Source organism: Charadrius vociferus, unplaced genomic scaffold (assembly GCF_000708025.1).
Source record: "Charadrius vociferus isolate BGI_N301 unplaced genomic scaffold, ASM70802v2 scaffold512, whole genome shotgun sequence".
Lineage (NCBI taxonomy): Eukaryota > Metazoa > Chordata > Aves > Charadriiformes > Charadriidae > Charadrius > Charadrius vociferus.
The window spans coordinates 638,794-654,551 of NW_009647050.1; the positions used below are offsets into that span (position 1 = coordinate 638,794).

Consider the following 15,758-nt stretch of genomic DNA (forward strand, 5'->3'; position numbering starts at 1 on the left):
CGAGGCAGTGGGCGACCGGCTCGGTGGCCCTCGAGTTCCTGGAGCGGGAGAGCATCAAGCTGGTCTCCATCGGTGAGTGCGTGCCCGGCGGGTGGTTTGGGTTTTTTTTTCTCGTTATACTGTGGTTCCCCCCTCCCCACCCGCGCTGGACCTTTGCCCCGCGGAGCGCGGACGGTGCTGCCCCTGGGCTGCGGGGTCGGGAGCTCAGGAATTGCTGCTTTGTCGTCAAAGAGTAAGTTTTGGGGGTGCAGCGTAGTGCTGGTCTAAACCGGTGTGTGCAGCGTGTGCCGCGGGGCCCGGCTGTCAGGGCTGCCGGTGCCGTCCTGTCCTCCTCAGTTCCTCTCTCAGCCGCTGTTTGATAGGTGAGGCTTTGCTTTCAGGTCTTTTCCTGAAGAAACCCAGTGCCGGAGCACGTCCTCTCCCGGTGCGGGCCGCTTCCTCAGGCGCTGAGCCCTCCCACAGCCCCGGCAGGAGATGCAGGGGGGACGATGCTTGTCCCAGCCGGGGGTAGCTGGGCCCTGGCGGGATGCTGGAGCCCGGCTCTGCTGGGCTGAGCTGTGGGGAGATACCTGCTACTGTAGGTGGTAGAGGAGCGTGAGGAGATTTTTCTTGATCGCTAGAGCCCAGCAGATGATGCCAGTGTTCAGGTTAGAGTGGATGCTTGCCTGAGCACAGTTGCAGCTTTAGAACAGACTGCACTTTCTCCCTAATCCTTCTGCTGTGGTAGGAAACGTATGAGGACCTCTGCTAACCCCTGGAGACTGTTGTTTTGGGCTAATCTTTGCCCTGGCTGGTGCTAGGTTTGACTGTCCATGCCATACTGGAGGGTGCAATTGCTAGATAACTGGTGGGCTGCTCAGGAAATGAAAGCCATTGGCAGGCACGTCAAATTGTAGATGATCCCTCAGGAATGCATGTGGTAACCGCTTTGGGAATAGCTCAGGTGTGGCTGCAATGCAGTCTGTAAAGCAGTAATTTGAATGCCTGAGAGATCTCTGGGAAGGAATGCGAATGCCTTTTCTAGCTCTTTGCCAGATAACTCTAATTACTGCCTCCTGATGATTCTGGCCTCGCTGAATTGCACAGCTGAATTTGGGTGAGTGCATCTCTGCTCAGTTGCCTAAAACTCTTGGCCAAGGTGAAAGCTGTTTCCCTTCAGAGGCTTTAGCTACAATTGCAAGAAAACATAAACTTCTCCAGTTTGGGAGAGACCCAGCCCTCTCTGGAAACTGGTGGCGGGGTGGAGTGGGTAGGTACCCTGTTGTTCCTCTCTACTAACGTGTAAAAAGCAGCTTTGAACAAATGGGGGCTGTTGCGTCCCGGGTGGCTGATTATCCTCCTCGGGCAAACCAGCTAACATACTTGCAGCTGGGAACGGAGCTGGTGCTAATTATTTACTTAAGAGATGCATTCCCTTCGCACACAGTGGGGTTCGAATTGCAGCTGCCGACTCCTGGGCCGAGCTTGCTTTTGCTGGTGTGGGAGCTTACCTTTCCGCTTCAGCCCGGGCAATAGCTCCTCACCGGCCGCAGGGCTGACGCTGGGCCAGCGCTCCCCTCCTATTCTATTGTTTGCCCTAGAAAAACGTTGCTGCTCCGGCTGCCTTCCTATTTGTCTGTGGGACTTCCCGAGGGCTGCGGGTTTTGGGAGATCGAGGTTAGTCTGGTCAGGCCTGGCTCCCAGCGGCTTCCTTTCCACAAACGCCGCTGCAGCAGCGCGGCTGCTGTACGGGGTGAGACTGAGCCGTGGACTGGCCGTGACCATTTAACACTTGTCTAACTGTTTTGCAGTTTACTTGCATTGTGTTGGCTGTTAAAATAAACCAACAACCAACTAAACCCCAAAACCCAGAAAAAAACCAAACCAACCCCAAAACCTGTAGTTGATGCTTTAGGGAATGAAATGGCTATGGCTGCTCCTGCCTTTGCCATATCCCAGCCTCTGCGTGAAGGGGTTTATAGCTCCATCTGTGCTGTGCCACCAAAGCCAAGTGGCAGCACAGGAGCCCTATTCTACGGACAGTCCTGGGCAAACTGAAGACACTCCTGGAAAAAACATCCTGAACTCCCTTTCCAAAAAGGACATTCAAAGCAAGCCTTGCGGTGCTCCGTTCGGTTGGAGGGGCTGAAGCGCACGCCACCTCTCCCGCAAGCACAGGGTCGGCTGGGATCGCTACCTGCCCCAGGGAGTGTTTCTCCCTGCGGGTTTTGAAGAACTTGGGGCTTTCTTTTTGTTTCTAGTTTTTAGTCTCTTCTGTTGTGTTGCTGAACAAAACTGAGGCCATTGTGGGGTCTGGAGCTGTGTACCAGTAAAGGCTTTTTAGGTAGAGAACTTTTACGACCAGGTTGGTCTTTAGGGCCTGGGGTGTTTAGGGCCAGCTCTGAGCCAAATCAGCTGGGAAAACCTGACAGCTGCGGCTGCTGGATTTCTGGCATTAATAATGCCATCAGACCTCTGTTAAGTGGATGCACTGCCTGTTCCAGTTATTATTTAACTTCCAGGAACGTTTTGGAAGCCATGTATTATGGCTCAGCTACTGCTGCTGTACTACAACCACACTTTTCAATTTTTTCAGTAGCAAACTTTTGGCATTCAATTCTTGTCCATTTAAAATAAGTCTGTCTATACACAGAGAAGTCAGTTTAAATTTACAGTGTTTGACCACAGCCCTTTCTGGATGCACAGTCAGGAGTCCAACCTCTCCTGCTGCTGTTACCCCTTGTTTAGTCTCTGCTCAGAGTCTGTTGGTAGTTTCAAGATTATTTTCTTCTAGGCATGAAGTGCCTTCAGTCCAGTGCAGATGTGACCATGTGTGTGGTCTACTGTAAAAACAGCCATAAAGCACATAGGTGCTTTGTGCTATCCAGCAAAGATGGGATTGAAAGCTCTGAAAAAGCTGCTGTTAGGGTGGGTGACTTGAACATGAAGGAGTTGACCAATCTGATAGCCTTCTATGATGGCATGACTCGCTGGGTAGGTGAGGGGAGAGCAGTGGATGTTGCCTACCTTGACTTTAGCAAGGCTTTGACACTCTGTCCAGTCACATCCTCATAGATAAGCTTAGGAAGTGCGGGTTAGATGTGTGGACAGCGAGGTGGATTGAGAACTGGCTGAATGGCAGAGCTCAGAGGGTCGCCATCAGTGGCACAGAGTCTGGCTAGAGGCCTGTAACTAGCGGTATTCCCCAGGGATCACTACTGGGTCTGGTCTTGCTCAACATACTCATCAGTGATCTGGATGAGGAGACAGTGTACTCCCAGCAAGTTTGCTGATGACACAAAACTGGGAGGAGTGGCTGACACACCAGAAGGCTGTGCTGCCGTACAGCGAGACCTGGACATGCTGGAGAGTTGAGTGGAGAGGAACCTAATGAAGTACAGAAAGGGCAAGTGTAGGGTCCTGCACCTAGGGAGGAATAACCTCATGTACCAGTACAGATTAGGGGTTGACCTGCTGGAAAGCAGCTCTGCAGAGAGGGACCTGTGGGTCCTGGTGGACAAGTTGACCATAAGCCAGCAATGCGCCCTTGGTAGGGGCCAATGGTACCCTGGGGTGCATTAAAAAGAGTGTGGCCAGCAGGTTGAGTGAGGTCATGCTCCCCATCTACTCTACCCTGGTGAGGCCACATCTGGAGTACTGGGTCCATTTCTGGGCTCCCCAGTTCAAGAAGGACAAGAAACTACAGGAGAGAGTCCAGCGGAGGGCTACAAAGATGATCAGGGGACTGGAGCATCTCCCATGAGGAGAGGCTGAGAGACCCAGGTGTGTTTAGCCTGGAGGAGAGAAGACAGAGGGGAACTCATCAATGCTTATCAATATCTAAAGGGTGGGTGTCGAGATGATGGGACCAGACTCTTTTCAGTGGTACCCAACAGCAGGATAAGAGGTAAGAGGCACAAACTGGAACACAGGAAGCTCCATCTCAACATGAGGAAAGACTTCTTTACCTTGAGGGTGGCAGAGCACTGGAACAGGCTGCCCAGAGAGGCTGTGGAGTCTCCTCTGGATATTCAAAACCTGCCTGGATGTGTTCCTGTCTAACTGGCTCTAGGTGACCCTGCTCTGGCAGGGGGGTTGAACTAGGTAATCTCCAGAGGTCCCTTCCAGCCTCTACCGTTCTGTGACTCTTCTGCTCAACACGAGGTAGCTGCTGTGCTACTCAAGTGTTAACAAGTGTTAAGTCTAGCTTTTTTTCTTTGCCTGCTAGACTGAGATAATTGCAGATTCCTGGGTGCTGAGTGGCATGCGGCGTGACAGGCGCTGCAGAGTGGGACGCCAGGAATGCAGAGCACAAGGGCTTTGCTCTTGGCTGAAGGAGTTGATCGACTCTGCAGATTACTTTGTACGGGAGTCACATCATGCCTTGGTAAAAGCTGCAGCAAGTGGCAGAGAAGGGAGGTTGAAGCTAATTTGGCACTGAGCTTGCCCCTAGAAACCCTGATATCAGGCAATAGGAGTCAACTGATTGAGCTTAGAAACAGAGGAGTTCAGTGTCTAAAGCCTGGCAGGTGGTTTCGGGCTGTGACCTGCCAAGTTGCACCCAAGCTTACAGCTGGCAGGTCCTAGGTGTGTGCTCTGGTGCTGGTCAGTGCCTGTTGGCAGTGTCCTCGTGGCCACTGCTCGCCTGGCAGCGCCACGCTGCCGGCAGAGGCAGGATGGGTACCGAGTGTCTGGCTTGTTTCTTGGGTAAAACCGCAATCTTAGACTGCATCAGTCAGATTGATCCAATTGAAAAACATGTAGTTTCTCCTTGCTGGGTTGTGCTTTCACCAGGTAAGTGAAAGCCTCCCAGCTGCAGGGTGTCACTGGGGTCTGGTGCCAGCCTCAGCTGCAGTTGTGTGGTTGGCTTTAAGGTTTGTCTTTGTGGTGGTCCCGAGTCCCACTGCAGTGCCTGGAGGGAGTTGAGCCGTGTCAGGAGGGAGATGGGTGAGGAGAGGATGTTATAATCATGGTCTGTTGGTACATGCCTTGTGGAGACCTTGGGGGTCTTGGGATGTCCCAGCTGCAGGATTACTTCTGGAAGGGCTGTCTCTGTCTGATGACTGAGCCCAACCTGTGTATTGGGTGGGTTTTTGGTTAATGACAGAATACTTGGTGTGCTGTGTAGTGCAGACCTCTGGCATGCTCTAAAGATTGAAGTATCTTGACCTGTGAGACCTTTGAGTACCTTTTTGAAATCTTGTTTTAGGGAAAGAGTTGAAAACCGACTTTCTTCCCTAGGCTGTTGATACACTCACTGAAAGGGAACAAAGCAAATCTTAAATTTTTAGAGGAAAATTCATCTTTTCTAAAACTTGGTAAATGTATTGTCCTGTAATGCCTACAGCTAGGGGCTTGAAAACTGAAAAAAAGAAAATGTGTGTTCAGCCTGTGTACACTTAGGGTCTCTCTCTGTCTCACTGCAGGTGCTATTAACACATCGTAAGGAGGTAGTCAAAATACACTTGCATTTTGTCTGCCACTTACCTGTGACTTCCCTGGAGGCTGTTTTCTGGAAAATATCCAGTGTGTCTTGGAAGCAGCTTTCTGCTTCTTGGAAATGTGACACCTAATCCTTCCCCTCGAAAATTATTTTTGATAGACTGGCAGTGGGCCTCACTGCTGGAGACTGGAGGTGGCTTCGGTTTCTGAGAGTGGTTGGTCTCCTCAGGACCTTCTGTTCCAATAGTTGGACTGCTGGTCTAAAGCAAAAGTGACTCTGCGTGAGCTGTTTGCTCCAAGTTAGAGGAAATTTTAAGGTAGCTTACACAGACTGTTCTTGCTTTCTTTTACATGTGAGCGGAAACTTGTGAAGTGATCAAACTTCAGTAAAATTACTTGGGACCAGTTAGACTAATGTGCTAAACAGCTTTTTCATTTAAGGCACTGAACACCATGCCAGCTATTCAAGAAGGACTGAAGTCTTAACTGCTCCATATTCTAATGCAATGTCCTGTATTGACTTACATGGGAAAAAAAATCTAAAGGTGTCAGGATACCTCTTCCCCTAGCCTACAACTGTAATCTAAGAACGTGGTTAGCCTTGTGTGTGGCCATATTTCTGCATTGCCAGTATTGTTTGGTGTCTGCTCCAAGCAATGTGAAGTAAAACACAATGATCTCTGAATCCCCCAAGCTGCAGAGGAATGCTGTTTTCTCTCTGCCCCTCAGAAACAGACTTTGTTGTGCAGCTAATTTGGGACCTGAACAAGGGCCTGCCAAGTTTAGACCACTAATCCATGCTAAGCAAGCACACAGGAGCAAAACAGTGCGTTGCAGGTGATGCTGGTGTGAACAGACCTCTGCTCTACTGTCACACTTGCCAGGTCTCTGCCACCTGCTTCAGGTGGACCTGCCTGTGGACCTGTCTTCCTTTACTGCCTGGCGTGGTACACAGCTTGCGAGTACCGCACCTGACCTGTAAGTCATTACAATAATGAAGATGCAACTCTCAGCGACCCGGGGTTTGGCTCTGCTAGTGCTTGGTACTGCTGTGCCTGAAGAGCCTGTCCCAGCGGCTGTTGCTTCCAAAGCACCAAGCCTGACTTTGGCTCTTGGTGAGGTAGCCAGGCTTTCTGGAGAGAAACCTGTACGTTCCTGTGAGATATTCTTGCTTTTTGTGTGTGTGCTCTGATAGTACTGTGGGTACTATTCCAAAGCACCCACCCATGGGGAGGGGGAGCCATCTCCATGCAGGTGCACCAAGGTAGTGATGGGCATGTGTGATGGGTGGTAGTAGGTGAGGATGTGTTGCTGCAATCTGCTTGGACTTGGCAAGAAAACCAGAATCAGATGTTCCAAGCGTGTCTGTGCTGGAGGAAGGAAATAGTGTGTAGCTGAGGGTTAACTGTTGGGGGAAGAATCCAAAGCAATGTATATGTAGAAAAGGCTAAGGGAAGGCACTGCCCATCCTTGTGAGGAGATCTGAGCAGTCTTTGCTGCTGCCTTCACCATATGGCACTGCTCATGAGGCTGTTTGTTGCAGGCCAAATTCATGCTAGTGGCAGAGGGGAACAGCTATGTGCCTTCATGTTGTGTTTGGAGGAAGGAGAGGAGCAGTTTTTGTGAAAACACTGTGTCTGTGAAAGGAGTGCTAGCTGCTCCTGTACCTTTCCCCAATTTGCTCTGGCAGTATGTGTGTGGTGGATGTGGATTCTCACCCACCCCTCTTGTGACCGCCGCCAGGGTGGGGTGAGCACAGCTACCCTTGCTCTTCCTGGGAACTTGACCTCGGGTTCAGAGTTGAGTCAGCCAAGATCTGAGGTTCTCTCTTCAGTGGGCTATTTGAGCTCTGCCTGTTGATTTTTGGATTAATGTAATGAAGCTCGAGTGAGGGGTTTTTCCCTAGGTCTTGCTTCTGGGAACTTGGTGCAGTTTTTTTTTTTCCCCATAAGGTAAAAGTTGCTGTCGCTCACACTCCTACCTGTTTGTGTTCCTCCTGAGGAAGGACCAGTACTCTGTAATCTAATAGAGAAGACACTTTCTTCCGGGTCATCATTAGGAGATAAATCCTAGTTCCTGTACTTGAAAGCCTTGCAGTGGGTGTGTGTTGTATCATAACCAGATAGTCCCCTGGGCTCTGACATGGGCTCTAACCTGTCTGTGAGCCTCCCTCAGCTTTCTGTCCCTCCTGCAACTGGCCTGGAGTTTTGGAGGTGTCTACATAATATCTGGTACATCACAGTGAGGACTGGGTCTGCTGTGGTGGGCGTTGGGTTTGGCTAATGGATTGCAGTTCCTTGTGTAAACACTATTCAGCTGTAAGCAGTTGAAGTCTGACATCCATAGCAAGATGTATGCAATGTCTAGTCCCTACTGTGCTCATACATGGCAACAGTAATACTCAAACCACTACAAGAATAAACCAGGGTGGGTTTTTTCTGTGTTTGCGAAAACAAGCTAGGCCACTTCAAACAACAGCCAAAGGCAGCTTTGCCCAAGTTGCTGGGGAAGCCGGGGTTGCCTTGCACGTCCTCCCCCGTGCTGAGTAGCACCGCAGACACTGCCCTGGAGCTGCCTGGGGGTGGGCAGAGGATGGCGCGGATGAATCCTGTCTCTCCTAGTGCGACGGGTTGGTGGTGTTTGGACCTCCTGCTGGTGCTGCCCTTGGAAGAAAGCAGCCATGGCTCTCTCAAACCATCTGAGAAAAGTGGCCTCATATGCAGCTGCACCGTCTGGTTGCAAATGGGATGTTTCTTCTGGGTTGGACAGGTGATGGTCCTCTGCTGTTCCTTATGACTCTCAGAAGTAGACAGCTAATCTAATGGGAGGGAACCAATAAATACTGAAGGCAATCTCTAACTTTAAAGCATGAATTCAGCTGATATTTCAGAGCTATTTACTCTGGGTCACTGAAATATAGCAAGCTTTACTCATCACAGGCTGGTAAGTCGGTGGTGGCAGAGCTTTGAACATCCAGGCTGGGATCTCTCTTGCAAAGGGACAAGCTGTTTTCATCTAGCAGCAGCAGCAGGTTGCGTGAACTCTCCTGCCAACGTTACCCAGCAATAGCACAAAAAAGGCTGTGGGCTGTGATGATGTCATGGGCTGCGGCTCCTTCTCCCTTGCTTCAGGGCACGCCGTAAATCACAACGCATTTATTTGTCAGAGCACTGAATGACTCCAGCGTGAGCTGGCGGGGCTGCGGGGCAGCACGGCTCCCAGGCGCTGGGCCCTCTGCGGGGGTGGTGGCCGCAGACAGACAGACGGACGGACGGACGGATGGATGGACGGACTTGCCATGCTGGTGCCTGGCCTGCCTGCTGTCAGGGGGAAATTGGGCAAGGGCAGTCGCAGCAGCACATCCCGGCAGTGCATCGCTGCGGAGGATGCTCACGCGGGGTGGGTGCTGCGCTGAGAAACCCTCTGCCGTCCCCCACACCGTTGGGGGAGGCTCTGGCTTCTGCGAGCCCGGGGTGGGGTGCGAGCGTTGGCGGAGCGGTAACCGAAAGCAGCGGGAGCCACCCTTCCTGCCAGCCCGCGGCTGCTGCGTTTCCCCCCCCTGCCTGTCCCGAAATCTGGGGGGCACTTCAGGCTGTCTGCCTGCGAGATGGGCCGCGCTGTGAAATGCCGCTCCTGTGCCTCGCGTGGGTGCTGCCATCACATCAGGCCCCAGAGGCTGCTCCAGCCCGACGCAGTGGTGGGACGCTGGCGGCAGGTCTCTCCCCCATGGCCATCCCAGGCTGCCAACTGGTTTTGATTAGTCTGTGACTGCTCTTGTGAGGAGACAATGTATGTGTCTGTATTTCTGAGCCTATGTTAAAGGGCACGGTCGTGGCTGGGGGCCCCAAAGCGAGCCGTAGGTGGCAACTGGTGAGCCGTGTTATGGAAACAAGCTGTGGCTCCTCTGGAGCCCGCAGCAGAAGGCACAGCGCGCGGTGCTGCTCTGAGCAAACACCCGTGATATGTGCATCTGAAGGTTATTCAAACACAGAAGAGGAAATACTGTTCCCCTCGGCCAGATACTAACGTGCTCTATCTGTGCTTCCTTTAATTGTTATAATTGACTGTTTTACATTCCCCTCTCTCACAACAACCTTGCAGCAGTGGTAGTGGACTTCCCATAGGCAAATACCGACAAGCCAGGTCTTGGAGCTAGTTGGGGTCTCAAGGCTTAAAATGCTGATGGGTACGTCTTGGAGGTGACCTTCACCTTTGTGCAGATCCTCCTGTTATTATGAGGTGAGTGTGGCAGCAGGTCCCTCTGGGCTCAGACCGCAGGAGGGAAGAGCCCGAGCTGAGGGGGGGTGTGCGGGGTCCCACGTTTGTCTCTGATGCATCTCCCTGGCTGGGAACTGGCAGTATAGCAAATATGCCGTGTATCTGTCCTGGTGTGAGACACAGTCTTGGATTAGTCTGACTGCTTTTGAGCCTCGCTACATAATGGGGAACACGGGCTTGCTAAACAAAGTTGGTGTTTAACTGTCATCTTGATGATGCAAGATGTCAATTGTTACTTCACCTTTGTAGCTTCTGTAGAGCTTCCTTCTCTCTGGAAGACTCAGAATAATTCTGCTTGTTGGTCTGCCAAATAATCCAAAGCCCAGGCACCCTTGAGCCTGCTGCAACACCTGGATGTCCCTGCAAGAGCTGCTCTTTGCTGGTGTCACTGCTCGTAGTGGTGGCTCTGAGCAGTTGACTCTCGCTCGGACACTGCTTGTTATCAAATTCCCCTGTGGGGGAAGAGTTGGTGTCTGAGCAGAGTTAACATACTGGATGTGGGAAGACTTAGGATGCTAATCGTGTTGTTACAGCTTTGTTCCGGCTGTCGATTAACAGTGTGGCTGCATGCAAATATCTGATAGCTTATGTAACTACTTGAACAAGATCAATGATCTAATTAAAAGTCAAATAGAAACAGCTTTAGTTGTCGCTGAGAATTATTTCTTTTGGTAACTCTTTTAGGCTTGTGGTAAAATTGCAGCTATGAAGAAATAGAAAAACGCGGCTGGTGACTGCTGGGAAAACTTGTGGTCGCTCTTGAAAGGGTGGTGACTTCCAGTGCCACAGCCCGAGCCAGGCAGTGCCGGATGCTGCGGCTGTGGGATGTCAGGACAAAGAGATGGAGGGTTTTAAACGGGGACCATGAGACCCACTGTAGTGGTGCCGTCTTAATGCTCCCTTAACGCTTTGTGGTGATGTAGCCCCGTGGTATCTAGTGGTGGCTGAAGTGAGTTTGACGCTTAACGGAGGATGCAGCATGTGTGCTGGATGACTGAACAGCTACATCGCATACGGGTGGCCAAAGGGAGGAGGGTGGCTCTTACCATGACCCAGCAGAGTTGCTGGCAGAGAAGATCCAGGCTGGCAGAGGTTGGCTGCATGTTGGTGCACCGGTTCCTCCACCTAACCTGGGTAGTGAACAAGAGTGAGGATTGCCAGCTCAATCAAGTCGCCAAAGGCCAAGCGAGATGTCTGCTTGAGGGGGACACAATACCAGGCTACCGAGGAGCGCCTGCAGGTCCCTGTGGCCCTGGGCTACAACGTGCCCCGGGGCTCCCCAGAGCTGTGCAGGAGCAGGCGCAGCTCACAGGTAGCCGGTTATAGTTTTTACACCCAAAAAGAAGCTTGAATAGCCTGAGATTGCTTTCCAGTGTGTCAGATTCTCCCCCAATACATAGGGGTGAAGAAGCATTGATTGAAGTTTCGCGTTCAGCTCGCTGCTGCGGTAAAGCCGCTCAGCCCTGCCCTTGGTGCGGTCACACCGGATGATCAGTGGCTGCTAAGTGAGCATTACTGAGCACGCTAATGACTTGCAGACATCTGCAGTTACAGAGATAGGAGCATGTGGGACTCCTGGACAAGGGTATTGCAAAGACCTTGTCCCAGAGAATTAACTGCATCGCTGCCGGGATCCTCACTGGAGTATATCCCAATATACTGCTTTCTGGGAGGAAATGGTCTGGAGCTACTCTGTGAGGGTCAGCTCACAAAGGTGGTTTGCTCTGCCATGAGACCACCAGGAGCAGCTGGCTTCAGTGAGAGCTGCTCGTTCAGGCCTGGGAAACAGTGGAGATGTCTGGGCTTTCCCTGGTGGAAAGCTCTGCTGAACAACCCGGGCTCAACCAGGGAACCGCCCTGGAGTTAGTGGCATAAAACCCTACTTCAACAAATCTACTTCAGATTTTGGTGTGGTTTTGTAGCCTAGCTCCGAGTTTAGTGTTTAAAACTAAAGAAATACGTCTTCTGGTATAGATAAAAAACTGAAGAAAACTATGTACCTTTAACAGGTTTTTAATTGCACAGAGGAAAAATGAACTGCTTCACATGCAGTGCTGCAACTATTGGTTGAAAACACTGCCTGAGGCAGAGGAAGCTTAAATATTTTAATTAACCAGCTTTATTACTTAAACATAGGCTTTAACAAGCTGCAGAATATTTCATACTCTACCTGTAAGAAAAGTATCTCAGGCTTCTGAAGCAGTACCAGGACAGCAAAAGTATTCAAGCTCAAAGGTAGGAGCTGAAAGGAGTAGCCCAGTCTTCATCTGGGAGTAGGACAAACATCTGTGTGGCTTTTGTTCTGTCTGGATGCAGCTAATAGCATGTTACTAAACGTTTTTCATGGTGAAATGGAGCAACTGATAACAAAGGAGGTGGCCTAATGCTGTACCTAATCTGGTAGGTGGCTGGAAGGGGTATGGGAGCTCAGGCAGAGCAGCCTAGCTTGCCATGTTGTTGCAAATATTCCAAAATTGCTCCTAGAGTCAGTGCTTTTTTTTTTTTTTTGCTGTTGTGTTAAAAATGTGAAACACAATAGGCTTGCAAATGTGAACAATGTGAGACTGCAGATTAAAAATGAGACCTTGCAGCTGGTGAGGATTTGGGTAATTGCCTGCACCCTGCTCGGTCAGCATGTGTGTGGTGGAGTGCTTTCCCTGAAGACCAGGGCGAGAGCTGCGAGCTTGTCAAGTTTGGAAAGACTTGTGCGAAGCCTTCAGTTGGAAGACTGGAAGTCCAGCCTCCGGAGAGAGCCCGTGCACAGCACAGGACCCGGGGTGTGGGAGAGCAGCTGGTGGGAGCTGGCATCCCTTGGGCTGATTGGAGTGATGAAAAACTCACCCATCTGAAGCAAAGCTTTGCCGTGCGGTGAGCGAGCTTGGGTGGGAGGAGCGGATCCGTGCAGGCACACGTCACACAGCTGTGGCTAATATGTGCTCAAGCTGTACCGTTAATCCCATATGGTCCTCTTTAAGGTGCTCAGAGACCACCCGTGCAGTCTGTGCCTCTGCAGATTCACCGCCGGGCTCCTGCTCCTGAAGGCTCCTCTCAAAAGAGGTCTGTCTGATAGTGGCTGCCACCGTCGGATGAATTACCTGGGCCTCAAGCCAAGCGTCTATTCCTTATGTTAGCAGCTTGTAGCTGAAACCGTATAAACACAGCGCGGTCCTGTGTGGGATGTTAAACACACACGGCTTAAGTCTCAACCACGCAGGGGTGAGCCTTCTGCGATGTGCAGATGGAAGTGTGTTTACTGCTAGGTTGCACCAGTATACAAAAATACGTTCAAACGACTTCACTCCTTTCTCCAGGAAAAAGGGAAAGCTGCTTCCTTCAAGAAGCAGCTGCACAACACTGAGTATTTTTTATTTAAGGATTGGCCTTCCAGGAAGAAAATGGCCTTCTTCCTCTTTGGACAGGGATGGTCACGGTTTCCAGTGGAGAGGCAGATAGATGTCTATATGTGAAAGCTCATGGAGAATTAACATCTAGTTGGCTTACACACAAAAGCATCAAGGCATCTTCATAGTGATCATGGAAGAACAATGGGAGAAACATGGAGAAGCCTGCCAGGGCTGCAGGGATGCACGCGTTTCTAGTGACCGTGCGACTGCCCCGACCATCCTCCCTTGGTGCGTGGCTGCAGATGGCAGCCTGGCTTGTGCAGATGTGTTGTCCCCCCTGACGGGCACTCGCGTGGCAGTGCCGTGGCTGTGGCCGCAGCTTGGAGGCAGGACCACAGCTGACTTCAGGCGGTTTGCACCATCATGGCAGCGCTGAATTGCAGTGGCGTGGCAAGACACGTTCTGGTGGCAGCGTGTGGGTGTTGCTGCTGTGGGTGCTGTGTGTTGGTGTGTATGTCTGAATGTCAAAATGAATTGCTGAAACGGCTCAGATGTTGGAGGGAGACTTTCAAAGCGGCCGTTCCTATCGGCAGTGGGGATGCAATTGCATGCTAGAGATTAATCACCTTTCCTATTGCTTCTCAGGGAAATGGTAGGACAGAGATAGCTGACCTGCTGATAAATTCTGGAATAACTTTGTCAGTAAGCTACAGAGGGCTATAGAGCTTCTGTAACAGGGTGTCTGGGCTTAAATGTTTCAAAGAAAACCTGCATGGAGCTGTGCTGTTAGGTGCTCCAAATCAGAGACTATCAAGTCTGAGACAAACCACAAATGTTTTGCATAGCTAAAGTAACTGGCAGGGGATTTTCTGATGTGTCACCAACCCTGAACCACGAAGTCCGCTCCAATGCTGAGCACTTTGGTGCTGCGGCATGGAGTGGAGATGGGTTGAGCTGTGGAGGGCTGGATGAATGGGGATTTCCTTCGAACAGCCCTGTGCACAGTGAATCACAGTCAGTACAGCAATGCTGGTTTTAGATGGAAAAATTGAATCTTGGTGTATGTTGTGGCCAAGGATTTCCCCAAACAGTAATCACTTCTGATAATTTCCGATGTGTTGGTTTTGGCTTCAGAAACTCCATCCATTGCAGCTTTCGTGCCTGGCGTCTGCCACACAGAAGATGTTAGACAGCCCTATCTGAATGGGCTCCTTTATCTCAGCAGCATTTCACATGCTGTTTCTTATAACTATCTTGACCTACCCCCAGTGTGAGTAAACACAATCTTCAGTAGCGCAGAGGTCACTCCGGCGTCTGGAAACCTCTGGATTACTTGTTGCTCTTTGGCCTCGCCGACGCATTTCTTGCATTTCCTGCACCTTTTCCATCTCCAGTGCATGCTGGTGCCTGAGGGTGGACTTTCCTCTTGGTCCCCTACACTGAAGCTTGGTAACCTTCCTTCGGTAATGTAAGATATGACACAGTGCTAATGACTTGTCACCTAATGCCGCTGCCAGCCCCGGGAATGTCTTTGCAAGACCTAGCCAGGTTTTTAACCTTGATGCAACCTGAAGTGACCTGGTGAGATTTAGGATTACCTTAATCTGGCGGAGATGGTTGCAGCCCTCTCGTCCTTCAGAGGCAATTCTTAGTTTTGTTGTGTTACACTTGCAGAAATCTGACTCTACAGCTGTTTTTCTTGGTTCAGCCTTGCTGCTCAAGGCGTTGTGAAGAGGCGCTTTTTGGTTTGCGTGTGTGCATGAAATAAAACCCTCCAGTTTGTCAGACTCCTAGACAAGTATTTCGTGCTAAGCTTAGGCAATTTTGCATTTGACTAAAATTTTCGTGTCTTGCTTAAAGCGAAGATTGTTCCCTGTGAGTTGGGTAGTGGTGTTGCTGTCTTGAATATAGCTCTGATGGGGGTGCGAAGCCTTGCGGTGCTGTGGCAGTAAGTGTAGTGACCTCTGGGGAGCAGAGACCCGGCACAGGATCATTCCCCTTTCGCTCCCATCCGTGCCCAGAGGAGGGGGGTGTAGTTTATGTTGTGTCACTCGTTTTCAAAAGCCGAGCCAAGCATTTCTCAGCAGAGCATGGCAAAGGCAGGAGGACTCCCTTCTTCCCCCCCCTCTATCACTTATCAGAAATCCACTTTCCGGGATGCTCACTCCCTACTGCAGGGGCTTTCCTTCACCGTTCATTCCCGAATGAATTATCAGCTTGCCTTGCCCTGTCCCCACAGCGTCCTGGTGCTTCCCTCTTCTGGTGTTTGACCCTGGGCCGGTGGGTGCAATCCTGCCGCCTTTCCCATGGCCCCATCCCACATAGCCTGGCCCTTTCCAGGGGCTTTCCCAAGCAGCTTGTTGCCTGTGGGGTCGATGCAACCGGTCTTTGGGATGCTGCCAGCCGTGTCGCCCTGGAGGATGAGGGGCTGCTGTATCACCCCAAACTGGTGTGGAGCAGGAAGGTCCCGAGAGCAAACTTGGGCTCTCTTTGCATGGTGAGGCATGAAGGGGTTGCAAGCCCATTCCTGCCCCTGCTGCCCGGCTTCCACTCATTCCTCCCCCAAAATGCCACCGCTGAACGTGGTGTTGGAGTTCAGCGCTCAGGATTGCAACGGAGGGCGCTGAACTCCAAGCGCCGCGTTCGGCCGCAGTGCGGGGCACTTCCCGCGAGCAGGAGCCGCGGTGTCCCGGCTGCTCCCGGGGACGGGCCCTG

At 51.3% G+C, this 15,758-nt stretch overlaps 1 protein-coding gene across 1 annotated transcript in view; it reads left to right on the forward strand.

The window, feature by feature from the left end:
• Positions 1-15,758, forward strand: part of FLNB (filamin B, beta) — an 83,967-nt gene that overhangs the window by 9,760 nt on the left and 58,449 nt on the right. The window contains exons 3-5 of the mRNA XM_009895750.1: positions 5-72; positions 2,774-2,973; positions 4,208-4,366. Coding sequence (XP_009894052.1) covers positions 5-72; positions 2,774-2,973; positions 4,208-4,366 — 427 coding nt within the window. The remainder of the gene's footprint in view (positions 1-4; positions 73-2,773; positions 2,974-4,207; positions 4,367-15,758) is intronic.